The sequence below is a fragment of the Lutjanus erythropterus genome, chromosome 13 (assembly GCF_056507025.1).
Source record: "Lutjanus erythropterus isolate fLutEry1 chromosome 13, fLutEry1.hap2, whole genome shotgun sequence".
NCBI classification, from domain to species: Eukaryota; Metazoa; Chordata; class Actinopteri; order Lutjaniformes; family Lutjanidae; genus Lutjanus; species Lutjanus erythropterus.
This window is the reverse complement of record NC_139329.1, coordinates 18592896-18611024: the sequence shown is the minus strand read 5'-3', so window position 1 is coordinate 18611024 and position 18129 is coordinate 18592896. Positions and strand designations below refer to the sequence as shown.

Below are 18129 nucleotides of genomic sequence, written 5' to 3'. Positions count from 1 at the left end.
GCAGTAATTCTATCACAAATGGAGCTGTGGGAGCGCCAGTAATGGCCTTTAAAATCTCAACAATTAAAGGGAGAGTTCATCCAAAAATTAGAAATGCACATTTTTCCTCTTGCCTGTGTTATTTATCTGTCTAGTTTGTTTTGCTGTGAGTTTCTGGGTTCAGCCATAGAGATGTTTACCTTCTCTTGACTATAATGGAACTAGCTTGCACTCAACTGGTGGTGCTCAAAGCCCCAAAAAATTCATTTGAGAAACTCAACAGGAATGTCTCTTTCATAAAATTAAAGACCGATTTACTTAAGATAATCCACACATCTTCTGGTGCACAATTTCATGTACAACTGTAGGAACTATGTTCTTTCTGTAGCACTGTATAAAGAAAGTACTTTATACATGAGACTGCTCATAATTCCTGTAACGAGACATTGCTGTCAAGATTTTCAAATATATTTATTTGCTATGTCGTCACAAACTGTGTGCAATTTAGTTCCATTATATTCAGAAGAAGGCAGACATCTTTATGGCCAATATCTCCCAAACTCAACAAAATCTCACCAAAACCATTATCAATGGATGAAGGAGTCGAGGTCATGTATTTTTGTTGTTTTGTTGAAATTCCCCTAAATGTAGAATCTGTTTCACTTTTACTTTTCTCACGCATGCACAGCTTTATGGTCAGTGTGCCAAACTACTGTACTTAGATAACCTTTGAGCTGCAGGACAGAGCACATTTAGAAATCCAGAAAGTCAACTCTAAAAAACAGCCTCACAGTTTAGTCAGCAAATCCGTGGGGTTCATTTGTCATATTCAGAAAATTCACTGAGCAGATAATTAATGGAGCAACTATGCGTGCACACAGACAAACATGAACATGCAGCTTTGTGACTTCAGTACGGCTGCTGCGAGCCCTCGTGCACTTCTTGTTTGACCTTTAAAGCTACTACAAGGAGTTTTTGACTGCTTATGAAACAGCTGTCAATTTATAACCAATGCCTCAGTTTGACATACATATGTCAATGAGACTATTTCTACATAGTTATTCTTATTGCCTGCCACCGGGTTGGATTCATTTTCCCATCCAAAGTTACAGTAAGTAGTACATTAGTCAGTTAAAAAAGAAGAAAGAGGACGTTTTTCTTTGTGCTTTTGTTCACAGGGTCCTCCAAAATCAACACAATATTGAAGTTCTCTGTAATAGCTTTAAGTATAGTCTGATATGCTCAAGAATAATCAATACGATAATAAAAGATTTGCTCTGATGGGCTACTTTCTACATGGAAATATATGAGCAAAGAGCAAATTAATAGTTTAAATTAGCCATTCATAATGACTTAAAACGAACAAAATTTATCAAATCTCTGTTTTTTTCCAGGTACTGCATAGTCGCTGAGTATTGCTGCTTTTTCAGTAACACTGTGGTACACAGTCATTATTTTTATGACATGATATCCATGAATAGGTAGAATATCTAGGACACATCAGATAAATGGATTGCTCCGAGGAAATTAAAAAGAGGTCAAGAGGTGCAGGTTTTGCAGGCTGTATGGCTTTTTATAATAATTTGGATCATACAATATGTGAATTCATATTGAACACAAAGAAGAACAGAACTCTGAAGAACAGAATAACACTTATATATAAATAGGCAAAAAAAAACCCCAGATATATCACAAATGTGTTTTATTCCTGTCTGATTCCACAGTACAGCTGTTAGATTGTTAAAAGCTTTGTGTTATGTATAGCCCATATTAGGGCTGCACAATATGGTTAAAAATAGAAGTATTGTGATTATTTTTGACAGATATTGCGATTGTGATATGATCATTTTTGCATCCCAATTTTCATTTTCACTGAAAAAAACAATTAAAATCATGTTGTTGTGACATTTGAAGTGGTTTGCACAAAACAAATAATTTTTTTTAAACTGGAGAGCAAGATTTGCAGGCCAGGGTATCTCTGCAGCACTGCAGTACTTCATTACAATGTGTTGTGTCACACATTTTTCCTGTATCGAAAAGCTGCAGCTCCATGATTTAGATATTGCACTTGGCCATAATTGCAATTTCAATAACATTTTGACAAACTGTGCAGCCCTAACCCTTATGTTTTATTGTATGCATCAGTCTTTTGTGTAAGTGACTGTGTGGCCTTCAACAAAGGAGCTGAGCACAGCCACAACAGCACATCAAGTTTACTTTACAGTCCAGCCGATAAATGAGTCAGGTGATCACATGAGCAGCTACAGGGTGGCCTGCAGTCTATCAACAATTAACAGAGAGTTCAGCACAGAGGCAGACACACATGCGTTCACATGAAGTTTATAGTACTATAACATGACAGTGTACTGATCTTTGTGTCTGGGTGTGTGTTACAGCACACGTACCTCACATATGACCTTTATTGCAAAACCACACATTATTTTAAAGTTAAAAACATGACAAAGCAGACTTTGTGTCCCTGCTTTTGTCTGCAACAACTCAGCACTTTTTCACTGTTCCAACACGCACTATATTATGCTCTTGAGTCTGAACTCTTATGTCATCATATAGGTGACTCCTGCTTCTGAAATGACAGTGTACAGCTCCAACAGGTTTTCCTCCATTCTTGTCTAGAACTACAGAGTACAGAGAGACTGTACAGAGAAACCAGCGTTTGGTTTGTCCATTCTGGGCTACTGTAGAGAGACATGGACAGACATGGTGGTGAGACATGGTGGCCTCCATGGAAGAGGATCATCTATAGATAAAAATGGCTAATTCTAAGGTAACCAAAGCACAATGATTCTTAGGCTATGTTCAGACTGCAGACAAAATAGCTCAAGCCTGATTTTTTTTTTTTTGTCTCACACACTAAACTCTGTAATCTCTATATATAAGTGGTAGCCACTGGGCTACAAAAAGCCACAATTACAAATCTAGTTCCCTTTCTCTTCATCCTACTTGGTTTCTACTGCATTTGGCCACATTTAAACAACAATATGGACAGTCAAAAAAAACAAAAAAAAAAAACAAAAAAAACAGATCTGCACAATAAATCAGATTTAAGCATTAAGGCTTGCAGTGTGAATATAATATAATATAATATAATATAATATAATATAATATAATATAATATAATATAATATAATATAATATACTTGAATGTTATATTCCGTTCCTGCCATATTCTGCCAATAAATCCCTATAAATCTAACACACTGGACTTAATAAGGTAGTACATTAATAGCAGATATATAAATACATGACAATTGTACAATGTATCCAGAAATCCTTTTTGTCACCATTTACACTAAAAAATATGCTACTATACTGTATGCTACATTGACTTTCTTTCACAAATGAGCAGCTGCAATGAAAACATTGCATCAATCATTGCTTGTTTAGAGAATCTTTGTGTGTCTTTATGTTTTTTTGTTCTATTTCTATTCATGCTTAGTCCACAAATGTTTCAGTCTAAATTGCCACGAAGTCATGAAGTGTGCAGGCATGCAGTCAGTCTTTGTCAGTCTTCCCAGTGTGCTGTTGTCACAGCAGCAATGTCTCTCAATGAGTTTCAAGTCAACAATCAAGATGAGCTCCTCAGAGATTCATCAAAGAAGGCTAGGCGGCTGTGTGCCACCAGGGGTGTGTCCTCCCCGAGAATGACCTCCCTGAAGTTGGGTCGTCTCCAGGCATAAACCATACTGTTCAGGAAGCCCTGCAGGGACACGCCAGCAACCTGAAATGAACAAGAACAACACTATAACCTACTGCTTAGACATCAGATAAACTTTTCATTTTCTTATTTTAATTCAGCTCATGTATTTCTAAGCTTACCTGTAAAACATAAACAGGAAATAAGCTGTGTTGTTCAATGTTGGTCCAGACCATCAGGGTAGACAGCACAATGAGGACAAGAGCTACAGCAGGAAGAAAAACAAGGCATCAATCTGATGTGGATTTAAAGTTGATGAAATGTATTGCATTAGCTTTAACTGTGCATGCATTTGTGTGTGTGTGTGTGTGTGTGTGTGTGTGTGTGTGTGTGTGTGTGTGTGTGTGTGTGTGTGTATACCTGGCGTCCAGCAGAATAAGATGACCATCACCATATTTCTTGTTGTAGAAGACAATCTTTTGAATCTCCTCCTTGAGCGTCCATCTCCCTCCACAGGAAAAAGCCCCTCCTGCTCATGTCTTTCATACCATTTACCAATCTTATAGTAAATGACCTGAAACAAGAAAAAAAATAAATTAATACATTCTGCTTATACACTCAAATATACTAATAAAATCTTGAGGTAGCACTGTTAAACTATAAATTGTAGCTATATTTACACCGATGCTTTAATGGACCACTGTGTAGGATTTAGTGCCATCTAGCAGTAAGCTTGCAGGTTGCAAACACCTCATCTTACCCTCTCGTTCCAAGCATGGCTGCAAAACTCGCCGAATGTGAAAGACTGTATCTAGAGCCAGTATTTGGTTTGTCTGTTCTGGGTTACTGTAGAAACATGGTGGTGCAACATGGCAGCCTCCACGAAAGAAGACCCATGCCCTTTGTATGACCATTATATTTTAGGTGCCTTAGGTGCTTAGTGTATTTTCAAATGGTGATAGACTAATGTAAACAAACTCATGAATTTTATATTCCAAAAAGTCAAAAAAGGTAGCACATCTCAATTCTGGAAGGACAAAAAATACTCACATTTGAGTTTTTTATTTGGCTCACATCACAAACAAAACGCTTACGCGTTTCGGCACAAAGCCTTCATCAGAGCGTTTGTAATTGTCAGCAGGTTGAACTTGATTATATACACAAGGTCAGAGAGAAAACACACAGCTGGGGGATGAACCCAATTATTCAAGAACCAATCACAATTTTCTTTGTCTGTGCCTCGGATAGCTCTCTTCATTATAACATTACATGTCACAGAACATTATTATTGTCAGCTTGAAACTATGCCTTACATGTGTAACCTGTGTAAAATGTGAGTATTTTTTGTCCTTCCAGAATTGAGATGTGCTACCTTTTTTGACTTTTTGGATTGTCTATTGGATTTTGGGTTTAGCACTCCACTGAGATTCCCATTGTTGAAGCGCAACCCCCTTCTCTCGAATTTTATATTCCGTCTTTGCCATATTCTGCCAATAAATCCTACACACTGGACCTTAAAGCAAATATAAAGCAAAAACTGTAAATGAAGAATGTCAAAATTCCTCTTAAAATAATATGATTGTTTTTGACTTACAGAGCAGGTCAACATCACTGGTATCACAATGATGAAAAGAAAAACTTTGATGAAAAGGTCATGTATTTTCTCCTGGGAAGAAAAACAATCATGTTAGCACAAACACACATAGTTGAGACTGCCTTTCTATAATTGATAAACAATAACAAAATGCTTATGTAATAAATACATACAATAATACCAATCAAATCCAGTAAAATAAAATAAGAATAAGAATAAAACAATGTCACTGACATAAAATATTCCAAATTAAAATGCTGGAATGTGTCATCATGAGACAGTTTGATACTCACAGTATCAGAGCAGGAATCCTTCCAGACATGTAAGAACAAAATACAGCTGGAAAGACAAGAAAAATCAAAAGAGTCACAGGGGAAGAGACCTGTTTCACTTCTGTAGCTTCTCTGAGCGCAGTGACTTTGAACGAAATTAATCATGGAAGCCGTTGTGTCCTCACCTGGTGCAGTATTTGCTATCGTTACGGATGAACTTGTTCTGCGATCTGTCAGTAAGTGGAATCAGCACAGAAGTTGTTATGAAGGGAGTGAGCACATATATTAAATACATTGCGATGGGGACCAACCTGTGATATTAGACAAACAGAAATACAGAATCAAATTAAATGTACACCAGGGGATGAGGTATTCAAAGATAAAAGATGTGGTTAACAGCTAAACTCACCACACAATGGCATATACAGGTATAGTGGTCATTGTCCGTTTACCCTGACTCTGTAAACCAGACAGATAGAGAGAAAGAAAGTATTGAATAAGTCCTGGATATTTTTGTACAATATGTAATCTACAAAACACAGTGGACACCTCACCTGTCTAACCTCATCTTCTGTGGGACTTGCTCTCCAACCTTGGACCACTTTCCTTGACTTCCATGCGTAAACCACCACCAGCAGAAATGAAACTAAATAAAATGTCTGCAACAGAACAGACAAACACACAAAGATGTGACATTATGCATCAAGCTGAGAGAAGGGTCACTTAAATCTGATCAGGTGTGACTTCCCTACAGTGTTCATTTGTGTTTGCATACATGAATTGCCATAAGGAAAAACATGTACAAAAATAAAAACTATTTGGTGCAAATGGAAAATATGTTATTTTATATTTTACATCTAGAATAGAATAACTATTTATGTGCATCCATAATTTATTTTCGTTTCAGATTTTTTATATTTTTTATTATATATTGTTTTTTTATATATTTTATTGTCAGTGTATCATTCTGTATAATAATAATAATAGCAAATAATTGTTAAAATATTTGATAAATTAGTCTAATTAGATTGATTGACTGATGAGGTGTCAGCTAATTTAAGTTTTAAAGCTCACGTTTTGATAATCCTGCACAGTCAGTGTTGAGTGTTTGGATAAGCGTTTTTTGAGAAAGCTGCAAGCAGCTACACCAGAGGCCATTTAACGTCACCTTTCATGACACTCAGGGCCACCTTACATCAAATAACATCCAATAAACATATCTGCACAGTCATAAAACATACAACCGTCATAAAAAAAAAATATACAATCAACAAAAATCAAATTAGTAAAATATAATTATTTGTGTCTTTGTTGTTGGTTCAAATGAAAAATGTTTCATTAACTACAATTATTGGAGCCCACAGCTTCTGCATCCATATAAGACAATGATCACATGTTAAAAGTGGAAGAAAGTGTTCATTTTAGACTTGGGGTCTCTTGGTTTTCTTTTCTATCAATTCAGAAATGTAAACTGGCACATTTGTCCTTTTTGCTTGGATTAAATATTTGACTTTTATAAGGTGAAATATTTTCCATATCTGCATTTTGAAATACATCCCCATTCTGGACCGAATGAATCTGAGCAACACTGTTTTTGTTCCTACATCACATTCTTTCCTATGTTTGTTTTATGTAAAGTCAATATCTACTCTGCCCTAGCTTCTTATCACTTTAAAAGTGAAAAAGAAAAACCCATATGTTGCAAAAGTTTTACTTGGTAAATTACAACGGTACATCCAGTACTTATTGACAACTATAAACCGGTTCATCAGAGAAAATTCTACTTATGCTCCCAGCCACACAGGCTTAGCTGAGTAAATCTGCCTTTCCCATTCTCATCCTGTCTGCTTGGAATAAGGCTTGGAATTAGCTTCTCTTAACATGTTGAAAATATATGCTATGCTACATATGATATATATGCTTATTAGCCATTATTTGCCATAATTATTTTAACCCCTGATTTCTGCATGTTTTGAGTCTGTTAGTGTGTTTTGGTATGTTTTTGTGATGTATATTTTGTATCTGTTTGTTGCTTGGAATCTGTACTTTGAGTACATGAGGTCTTGTTATTTCATTTTTTTGTTGACCATCTTGACTCAAGACATAAGAAATATTGTATCTCAATGGGACCTTGAAGGATAAAAAAAAATAAGTTAATTCAGGAAACTCCATTTGAAGCAGTTTTTAAATACATTCATATTTGAACAATTATTAGAGCATGAAACATGCAGTTCGCCTCTCTGGGGAAACATGTCAAGACATTTACATAATTTAAGACAGGGGACAGCAAAACCGCTCATCACTTTGCTTTATGGCTGCAATATAATAAACAACTGCTAGATTGACATCACATTTTTCAATTACAGTCTTAAATGACTCAGGGAAAATCCTGCAGTGATATAATTACACACTGAGACAGTAATCTAATCTTAAACCCTGAAAACAACCGATACTTCAGCTGGGAAATGCCAAAATCCAAGTGGATATATTTACCTAAGCCTATTTCTTTCTCTGCACCCTCAAACTTCCTGTCTTATTTAAGAAGAATAAACTAAACTCTTCCCCTCACGTGGGAACACTCATATAAATCATATTGTAATTGTTATTACAATATGATTTTAAGTCACTCAGTTCTCGTGAAATCTCAAGAACACCTTGAGAGATTTTTTCTTAAAACTTTTTACAAATGACCAGTTGAACCAGTTGAAGATGGCCTGGTTAAATTTTGGTGCTTAAAGGTCAAAGGTCATTGTTGTCTCACATCCACTCCATTACTGTGAACATGATATCTCAGGAACGCGTGGAGGGAGTTTCTTTAAATTTGGTCCAAATGTCCACTTGGACTCAAGGATGACATGATCAGAGTTTGGTGTCCAAAGGTCACAGTGACCTCACAAAATGTTTTTGTTGTTTCTGACCATAATTGAAGAATTAATGAGCCTATTATGAAAAATTTCACACCAATGTCTAATAGGTTACTAGCAGTGCTGGAGACTACTTACATGTGATTAAATTATAAAATAAATGTAATTGTCCTCTGTTATTACAGTTACTGACAGAGGCATGTAATTATATTACTGTTACTATTCAAAATGTCAGTGATTACAAAGGTGTTACATCTGAATATTCTTTTTGGGTTAAACCCTACTGAGTGCACTCTTGTAGTTGCATATTTATTTCATTTATTTTAGTTCCTTTTTTATTCCTGAGTATTTTTAATTACCGGATTTTATTTGCCTCAGTCCTGAAATGTGTTAAATTGTGAAAAGTGGTGTATAGTATTATTATGATTATTGCAATTGTTATTGATTATTGTGATTATTATTTGTTGTTTGTTTGTTTGTTTGTAACTGTTGCTCACCAGTGACAGTGGCAGGCTGTACTGACAGATGGCTACACTGTTTTCACCGATACTGTTGTTCATGGCACTGGTGTACATCAGGATCAGAGCAGCCAGGAGGTCTGCCAGGGCGAGCTGCACCAGGAGGTCTACCTACAAACACACACACAAGCTGTGAAGGGTGTTGCTGTGAAACTGCAATATGCATAAGGAAACAGACATCAACACATTTCCTGTTGCCTTTTGAAACTGCAAAAACACTGAAGATGTGACAGTGACACTGTGCAAAGCTCTACTGACTATCAAAAATATAAAGTATATAAGTTTTTAACCTCTATTTATTCAGGGAAGTTTCACTGAAGAAAGTCTTTGAGCACTAAAAAAAATCATAAAACTCATAATTTCAAGGCAACTGCCTTCATTCAATTTTTGAGATTTAACTCCAACTCAAATTTTAAGTTTTGAAATAAAGTAAAACAATGCTTTGCCAATCTATAGTCTTATTTAGTTTTCTTTGGACAAACTTGAATCTTGGAGTTTTTTTTCCACAGTGAACTTCCTTTATTCACTGGGAAGAAGTATCTCTTGTGCAGAAAAGCCTTAATCACACTCACACATGGAAGCTGCCCAGTACCACCACAGTCTGATCTGCAGGCCACTGAGCACCTCCAGCAGCGTGGCGTTAAGAACCCACTATTTGGGGTTAAGGGCCTTACACAAGGGCGCCTCAGTGGTGATAAGGATCGAGAGGCCCAGAGGATATTATTTTTTTGCTTTTCACTTTCTGCACCCAGACTCATCCTGCCATTCCACAAACACATGCTACCAAAAGCAGACACATGGAAACACACATATAGACATACACATACATACCACCTGACTCACCTGTTCGTTTAGGCGCCTCCATCTCACAATGGAAACCACCAGAACAGAAAAACTCCCAATCACACTGCAGTTAATCAGAAATATGTGAAGTATTAACTTGTTGTTGGTAAAAAATATCAGCATTATATGCATTTTAATTAATTCCTTGACTGTGTAGTTTAAAACTAATTATGAACATTAAGTTGCAAACTGATACTAACTACCACTACTGCTAACTTGGCTATACTTTAAACACTAAACCTGAGCTAACATAGATTTATTGCCTTGGTCTGAGGATGAAATAGACTTCTACTGTGTGTCCAAAAGACAACTTATCTCAGACACATGTGACTTCTGCATATAAAAAAAAAACCTGTTAAATGACACTATGTTAAATCATAACCCGCCTCCAGGCTCCATAAAAACTGAATGTGGGCACAAAGAATATTAACTTTTTCCTGCATTTTCTCCAACATTAGTTTGTGTCCTTTCTTTGTGTTTTTTATTCTTTGTCACAAGCAAAAGAAAGAAACTGAGAAACTCATAAAGAAAGAGAGAGCAGCAGGGTGACTGAGTTCACTGAAGGAAATTAGCTACAACTATCCTGTGAACGACAACTCAGTGCTGAATATTTTCCAGTAAAGAAGATAGGTGGCAGTAATTAATAGAAAAGAAAGGGTAAGAACACTGCAGGAATTCAAACAGAAAATATAATCCCGCCTCTCAGTTGTTACACAATCGTGGTTTGAAAAACCTTCCAACAATCATTAAACTCTCAATAATCAGAAAACTGAAATTGAAAGATGATCAATCAAATGATACTATAGGTTTATTGAATATGACTCATTTTAAATCATGTTCATATGCCACAATCTTTTTGCATCATGAACTCCTGATGTAAATAATTTACATTTTAAGGTAAGTCAATCATGCAAAATATGAGGAAGTATATTACCTGAGAGTGAGTAACACTAAGTACTCCGTAGAGAGAACATCAATCTGAAAACAGGATTCAAACACATTGTCAGAGATGTTTTTCCCTCCCAACATATTGTGCAAAGAAGCTGTTTTCATTTTCTGTTAATTTATTAATGCTCAGAAAAGTATCATGTATAAAACCAACCTGATGTCCACTCAGTGTACCGTTGAGCCCCATGGCAAATATCCAGTTATCTGTATATTCCAAACTCGCACTCTGTTTGGGCACAACTACATAACCTGCCTCCATAACCGGCCTTTGTGAATGTGCGTTTCCTTATCAGAGCACACCTCTATACAAGTCTGCACGAGTCACATGCTGCTGTTTTGACTCCACCTGCTTTAAGCGTGTTTGCCTGACAGGTTAGTGTCACGGCAACGCTTTTAACTGGGAATCCCCACGAATAATCCTGATCTTGCATCCACTCATGTAATGGAATTCCCTCTAGGTTATTAGAGCCTAATAACACATGTAGCCATCTAATTTTTTATCATCATTTATCATCTGGTAAAAAAAAGGTACACACACAGTTTGCACAAGTTCTCACTAGTTAGTTTTTGAGGTTGTTACAGCATGATCAGTACAAATTCTCTCAAAAACAGACTTAAAAGCAAAACTTAAAGGTAGAATCAGTTGGACTTGTCCAAGCTGTTCTTAAACACACCAGAGAGATAGCTGATTGTTGAGTCTCATTCCCAGGACATCAATCTTTATAAAAGTAATGTTAAAGCTACAACAAGGAAGTTTCACATTTTATTGATTTCGGAGTCCCCTGTGGACAGGGGGTGTTTCCACCATAGTAACCACGAAATATAACAAATTATCCAACTAAAAATCTCCTCCTGCTTCTTTTTAACTGGATAACGTATGAGTCACTGTAACTTTGTCAGGAAAATGTAAATGCAGTGTTTTTTCATCTGATTTAAAGGAGAATCTGACTCGGTGGCAGGCATTAAGAATAACTATATAGAAATAGCTGATCTTTTTGCTGATGGTCTCATTAACTTATGAAGGTCATACAGAGGCATCAGCATTGCATTGAGACTGTTTCATAACCAGTAGCTTTAACATCATAATTTAATCAATTTTTAAGGTTTGTCAAAGTTGTATTTATTACATTTTAAGGCCTAAAATTCAAACACACAGAGACCCTTAAGAACTTAAGTTGTGAAATATTTTTCTCTCCTTGTTAGGCCTATATCTCATTCACATCACACCCTGATTCCTGAACATAGCCTCTGTGTCTAACCTGCATTAATGTCTGCACAAACTGTTCTCATCCCATCTGTTTTGTAACCAATCTTGACATCTTATGACTGCCTCCTTATTGAACTTCTTTCTTATCTCAAGCTGTATGTAGATTGTCTGCAAGCCTATATTTTTATGTGCTTCATTAAACTTGAGAACATTGTTGAACTGAACTCTGCTCAGTTCTGCTCTGCTCAGCTGAACTTTCTGACACATGTTCATTGCAGCGATACTGAAAGAGAAGGAAGGGCCATCAAATCACAATCTATGCTCCACACTGTAGTGCCAGATCTACTGAAGTTTATTTGAGATGCAGTGTCAGTCATGATATTGGCCAGCAGATAATACACAAATACACACATCTGGAAAAATCTGCCACTATGCCTTTCTCTGCAATGTGTTCTTTCTTTTCTTTCTTTTTTTAAGTATTTCTTAATCAAAGGCCATACAGTGTGGATATGCTGGGTTGTAATGTACTGCAATTGAACTGGCACCAAAGGCTGGCACCAAGCACAATACAGAATGTTTGTTAAGTAACCCTTCCTTCTTTTTAAGTTTCCTTGGTATCAAGCAAACAAACTTGCTCCACAGCACACTATATACAAGGATAAACAGCTGTGTTACAGAGACATCTAGTGGTAGGAAACGGAATCACATTTATGACGTGTGATTTTTTTTTCTTTCTTCGAAAAACAAAAAAGGTCAAAACTGTTAAAGACGGCCTTCTGCTTAAAACCAAAATGACGGCCCAGAGTACATTGTATAAACAGAAAAGCTTAAATTTGTAATAAATAAAACCTAACAAACCCTATTCAACATTCACTGTTAACACGTGTATTGATAAAGTTGATTCAAATGATGACGTCGTGTATTCCACGTTGGCCCGGACGTGGCACTCGGCAGTAGTCTCTTGTGTGGAAATCAGCAGAATAGCCGCCGCATCTGTAAAGTTTGTCACGCGCTGTCTCTGTTGTGGCTCATATTAGTGTTTTTTTTTCAGTGATTCAAACATCCTCGGGCCGATAAAATGGGTCTCTCCATCTCTTCACTCTTCACCCGGTTATTTGGCAATAAACAAATGAGGATTTTGATGGGTAAGTGAAAGCAGTGCACTTAGCAGCACGGTTTTTAGCTTTAGCTCGAGCTAACATAGCTGCCGTTAGATGACTAGCTAGTTACCTAAAGCTTTAAACTAAAAAAAAATATGAAACGGCATTGAAACACATCTGATAGCTATTTAATTAATACTTTGAATAAAATACCCGAAATTAGTTCTCCCACCTAATAATATCCTTAGCTTGTAGATTTCGGATGTTTATTTAAAGGAAGTTTGGTCCTTTCTTGAAGAGAACGCTTGATTTGTGAAACCCTCGCGAGACTTATACGCAGTGTTTCTTCATTTTACATTTTGTACAAACTGATTATGTTTTATAATGTGACATTGTCGTGAGAGTGTAGTTATGGGGGTAGAAAACATTTGGTTGGAATTAGGGAAACATCGTGGTTTGTCTTAAAATTACCACTCGCGAGATCTTTCCCGGATCCGAGGTTCTCTTATACACAAAACCAGGAACTTTGGCTTACGGTAACTTTGTTCCGAACATCTAATAGATAATGAAATGTTTTTACATTGTAGTAGCTTTATTATTTATTTGGTTGTCTTTTCCAAGTGTTATCGAATAACCCTAACCACTTACTAACACCTTGGGCAAAATCACTCTGTTAATCTATTAAAAATAGCGTTAGGTATCTTTTATTTGTAAACTTAACTTGTTAGATGAGTTTTGGCGTTTACTCTTTACCACGTAACGTGATACAACGTTACAGTATGCTATTGGGTAACTATCTCCTTATGTTGATGAGAAAGTGTCGTCGTGTTCCGCCCTGTGGTTAGTGATACTAGTTAGGGAGTGGCATTCTCTGGATAAAGTTAATTCATATTCATATTTAAATCAACTATGATAATTGTATGTTGTGTTCCCCTCATATTAATGGATAAAAAATGGTTGAGGATCGATGATTCGCTTTGTGGAGTCACATGCACTCGCATGTCCGTCATGTCATACTTGCTTGTCCCCTGCTGTCTGATGATAAGATCAATAGGAAAACGCCTGTTGTGCAATTTACAACACGTTGTTATCCATTGCTCCAAGTAGGGCTGGGCAGTATGGCTTAGAAATAATGTATTAATATTTACAGGCTATTTTGCATTATATAATATATATATCGATGTACACATCTGAAATAACATACTGGCAGGGCAAGACAGAATCAAATATTGCAATATTTTCAACCAAATACCTCTGTATCAATATTATGACAAAATCGTATGGACGACTATTGGTGCTTCCATGACTAACTATCACAACAAGGTTTTTGATAAATAATCATCAGTAATGTAGTTATGATTAAATGAGTAAAGGGAAATCTTAAAACAGTCAAAGTTCAGAAAATTTAAAATGCCACTTTAACATGCAGCCTTTAAAACCCAGTAAAAGATACTATATTACAGCATAACAATATTTAAGATCTAAGATAGATGGTATTTAGTCTCATATCATGATATTGATATATCAATATATTGCCAAGCCTTAGCTCTAACAAATATCCTCTCCTGATATATATGTTGTTGTTTTTTTAAATCTAATTTTCCCTCTGTAGTTGGGCTGGATGCTGCAGGAAAAACGACTATCTTGTACAAATTGAAGCTCGGAGAAATTGTAACCACCATCCCAACCATTGGTAAGAGATGTACTAACAGTTACCTTCAAGTTCAGTTATGGTCCTTTTGATTGTTGAATGCACACCTTAACATGTTTGACTCATTTGACCCCTGTGTCTCTTCTCTTTCCCCTGTAAAGGTTTCAATGTGGAAACAGTAGAATATAAAAATATCAGTTTCACTGTATGGGACGTGGGTGGCCAGGACAAAATCAGACCCCTCTGGAGACATTACTTCCAAAACACACAGGTATGAATGATTGGTAAAAAAAATGGTAACTTTGCATCTCCAAATTTCACCATGAACACTTGTTCTCCTAACTCTACCAGTTTTCCAGTTGTTGGACCTTGGACATATTCAATAATTTGTAGTTTCGCTTTATCTCTGTACTCTACACAACATCTTTCTCTGAAAGCAGACTTCTTCTAAAAATAATTGGTATCATAGGTTTTTAATAGGTCTTATTAACTATTTTCTATTTCAGTTAATTAATTATTTTGTCAATATGACAGAATCAGAGTTTACCTGTGTCCAAGGTGATAATCTCAAATGACGACATCACATAAAAGCAGTAAATACTAGAAGTTAGCCTGGGACCAGAAAACTATTTTCTTCAGAAGTTACTTAAAGTGATTAAATTGTTGATCAAAATATTTGCTGATTTGTTTGTTTTGTTTTGTTTTTTCAATTCCTTCAATACCATTGTATTTTGTTTGTTTTCATCTAGGGCATCATCTTTGTAGTAGACACTAATGACAGAGAAAGAGTGGCAGAATCTGCTGATGAGCTCACAAAGATGGTATGTATTTAAAAATTTCAATTAAAAACTTTAATGAGAGCATAGTGATTTCTGTGCCGTGTTTAAGCCCATGTTTAAATGTGCTTCTTCATTATCTGCAATGTGAAAACACCAAAATACAGTCAGAAAAATAAGTGGGTTCTTCAAGCAGCACATCACAAAGTGTCTTCCCTGCTGGTCAGCTATATTTTTTGTATTCTGGAAAAAAAAAAATGCTTCTGAATTGGCATAAAAGAGTCAGCTGATCACAGCATCTATCATCATCCTCCTCTTCTATCACATGTAATTTTGAGACTTGGTTTGTACTGATATCAATGCAAAAAACAGTCATCGTTACAGATGAGTTCCCCTCCTCCTCCTGCATGTTCTGCAGGTACTGCTCCTCACCCAGTGTACTAATGTGTGCTGCATATTTGAAAGGGCACATTCAGACAATGTCTGGACCTAATTCTCAGGACATCCATTTAAATTGGCAAGATAAAATGACCTAAATTGCCCTTAAGAAAAAATCAACCAGTGATGGACTGAACCCTGCTGCATCTCTATACAGTTGATGTTTCACTAAAAACTAAAAAAGTGCCATTATCTCACTGTGAATTAATGTTATGAAAACATTAGTTCATCAAATCTTGGAGCTGATGATGGTCATGTAGTAGAAGGGTGTCCTGATGAACATTAATAATCTGTTCTTTTTTATTATTGATCTGTAACTGATAAATTATGATTAACTTGACTTTTAACATCTGTTCAGGGACTACATGAAATATGGCCTCTTAGCTAACTCCAGTGCATTTGTAGCAATGTTTATTGTCTCAATGTGTCTACACTCCCTGTTAAATAAACGAAGAAATAAAGAAAAGTTTTAATCTGTTTTCTGCCCCTCTAGTTGCAGGAGGATGAACTGAGAGAAGCAGCTTTGCTGGTGTTCGCGAACAAGCAGGACCTTCCCAATGCCTTATCAGTCAGTGAAATCACAGACAAACTTGGCCTACAGAACCTCCGCAACAGAACTGTAAGTAACCTGAGGAGAAACATGCTCCTTAAACCTGCAATAAGATTCAAACCTGGAAGCATGCACACAGTTGCATTCATATCTAACATGCTCCATCTAATCTGACTCTACAGTGGTACGTCCAGGCAGCCTGTGCCACTGACGGCACTGGACTGTATGAAGGACTGGACTGGCTATCCCAGGAGTTATCAAAGAAGTAATTAAAGATCAGCTGGACAGATGAGAGAGACAGAGACACTGAACACCACAGGACAGGAGAGAAGGCACAGACATTCGAACCGTCAACATTTGGTCTTCCAGCACCAATGTTCACAAAAAGGACAAGGCTGGTGGACAGTATAATCTTCTTTGGGGAATTTTAATATCTCGTTTTTTTCTTTTATTTTCAATACTATTACTATATTATCTCTTGACATAGTCACTATTTTTCTCTTTTTATTCCAAAACTTTTACATGGCAGCAGGTTGTAATTACACATTCAGTTGCATGATGAGCGGGTGGCCTGTTGTGGAAACAATAAATCGAGTAAGAAGACTTGTTTCCACCTGACACCTCGACTCCTGTCTTGGCAGCATTTGCTGTAACAAACCACTTGTATATTTTGTTGGACTTACTTGTAGCCAGTGTTGAGCCTAGGATGGGGAGTATGATAACATAACCATAGAGCTTCGGTGAAGGACAACTTGCCAGAAGTTGTTCATCTCCTCAACCCCTCATGGATATTTGACTCCTTTGCAGAACTGACCCTTTTCACTGCGATGTCCTCAATCTCATGCCAACTCATATCTGGAAAGATCTGTAGCCCCTAAAATGAAATGGACAAGGACTGCTGTGATTTCACAGATAGATTTTGTTAATAGTGTGGAACCACGTGGCGTCCTAGTAAATGGATCCAAAGAGGAACATTGTGCCTTCTGGTCCCTCTTTACATAGATCTGAGTAACACTTTGCTTATCTCATTCTTAGGCTCTCCTTCCTAAGATGCTTTAGTGACTCTTGCTTTTGAAAGAAAAAAATATGCAATAAGACACTTTCGTTTGTGCTGCAATGTATGCCGTGGTGTAGCAGAACTGCACTGGTATGAGTGTTGATTGCTTCTTTGCAACCTAACTTCACTATTGACTAGGATTCTGTTTTATTTAAACATTGAAGAATTTCTTCTCACTCCCTTCTGTTTTTAAAAGCCACCATGAAAACAGGATTTAATAAAAAATCAATTTTTCTGTCCCCTTTAATAGAAATTCTTTTTTTTTTCCAGTAAAAGAAGGAAGGAACCATCTTCAGTTTTGTTACATGGCCCGTGTCTGTGCAACACATTTTGGTAGCATGTTTTCGTTGTGTTTTTTTTCTTTCCCTTATTTGGCAGCCGCTTTGTGGTTAGTTAATCGTACTGTCTGAAAGTAAATACTGTATTCTATTAATTCTACCCTTCTTAAAACACAACATACCTGTCCATCAATTTATTTGTGTATACATTCCAAACTATGCTTGCGGGAGCTGCCACTCATAAAATTATTCACTAAAAATATTTTACAAAAAAAAGCTCTGAATAAAGCCAATGGGAAAAAAATCTGTGTTTTGGACTCATTATTGAGGACAGGCAGTTGCCCGTAATATTATTAGCATTATTTCTGACTACTCTATTCACATAAGGTCAAATAAGGT

At 36.4% G+C, this 18129-nt stretch overlaps 2 protein-coding genes across 2 annotated transcripts; one reads left to right on the top strand and one right to left on the bottom strand.

Annotated features, from left to right (window-relative positions):
* Positions 1-3208: 3208 nt before the first annotated feature.
* Positions 3209-11088, bottom strand: LOC146316432 (uncharacterized). The gene is made up of 12 exons (XM_084734450.1): positions 10828-11088; positions 10660-10703; positions 9726-9789; positions 8862-8993; positions 6055-6159; positions 5910-5959; positions 5686-5811; positions 5522-5567; positions 5229-5300; positions 4055-4208; positions 3817-3899; positions 3209-3718 (listed from the first exon to the last, which is right to left on the bottom strand). The coding sequence occupies exons 1-12, from the start codon at positions 10930-10932 to the stop codon at positions 3566-3568; spliced, it is 1134 nt and encodes a 377-aa protein (XP_084590576.1). The 5' UTR covers positions 10933-11088; the 3' UTR covers positions 3209-3565.
* Positions 11089-12823: 1735 nt separating this feature from the next.
* Positions 12824-17909, top strand: LOC146316431 (ADP-ribosylation factor 4-like). The gene is made up of 6 exons (XM_084733280.1): positions 12824-13025; positions 14593-14673; positions 14793-14902; positions 15381-15452; positions 16339-16464; positions 16578-17909. Exons 1-6 carry the CDS (start codon positions 12959-12961, stop codon positions 16662-16664), a joined length of 543 nt encoding a protein of 180 aa, XP_084589406.1. The 5' UTR covers positions 12824-12958; the 3' UTR covers positions 16665-17909.
* Positions 17910-18129: the final 220 nt, after the last annotated feature.

Excerpts from the sequence above, each read along its gene's own strand:
- LOC146316432 (XM_084734450.1), bottom strand. The coding sequence starts at position 10,932 with ATGGAGGCAGGTTATGTAGTTGTGCCCAAACAGAGTGCGAGTTTGGAA. Across the intron at positions 5,812-5,909 it reads CCTGTATATGCCATTGTGTG|GTTGGTCCCCATCGCAATGT; the intron begins GTGAGTTTAGCT and ends CTAATATCACAG. Across the intron at positions 3,719-3,816 it reads TTCCTGTTTATGTTTTACAG|GTTGCTGGCGTGTCCCTGCA; the intron begins GTAAGCTTAGAA and ends TGTTCATTTCAG.
- LOC146316431 (XM_084733280.1), top strand. The coding sequence starts at position 12,959 with ATGGGTCTCTCCATCTCTTCACTCTTCACCCGGTTATTTGGCAATAAA. Across the intron at positions 14,674-14,792 it reads AACCACCATCCCAACCATTG|GTTTCAATGTGGAAACAGTA; the intron begins GTAAGAGATGTA and ends TCCCCTGTAAAG. Across the intron at positions 16,465-16,577 it reads AGAACCTCCGCAACAGAACT|TGGTACGTCCAGGCAGCCTG; the intron begins GTAAGTAACCTG and ends CTGACTCTACAG.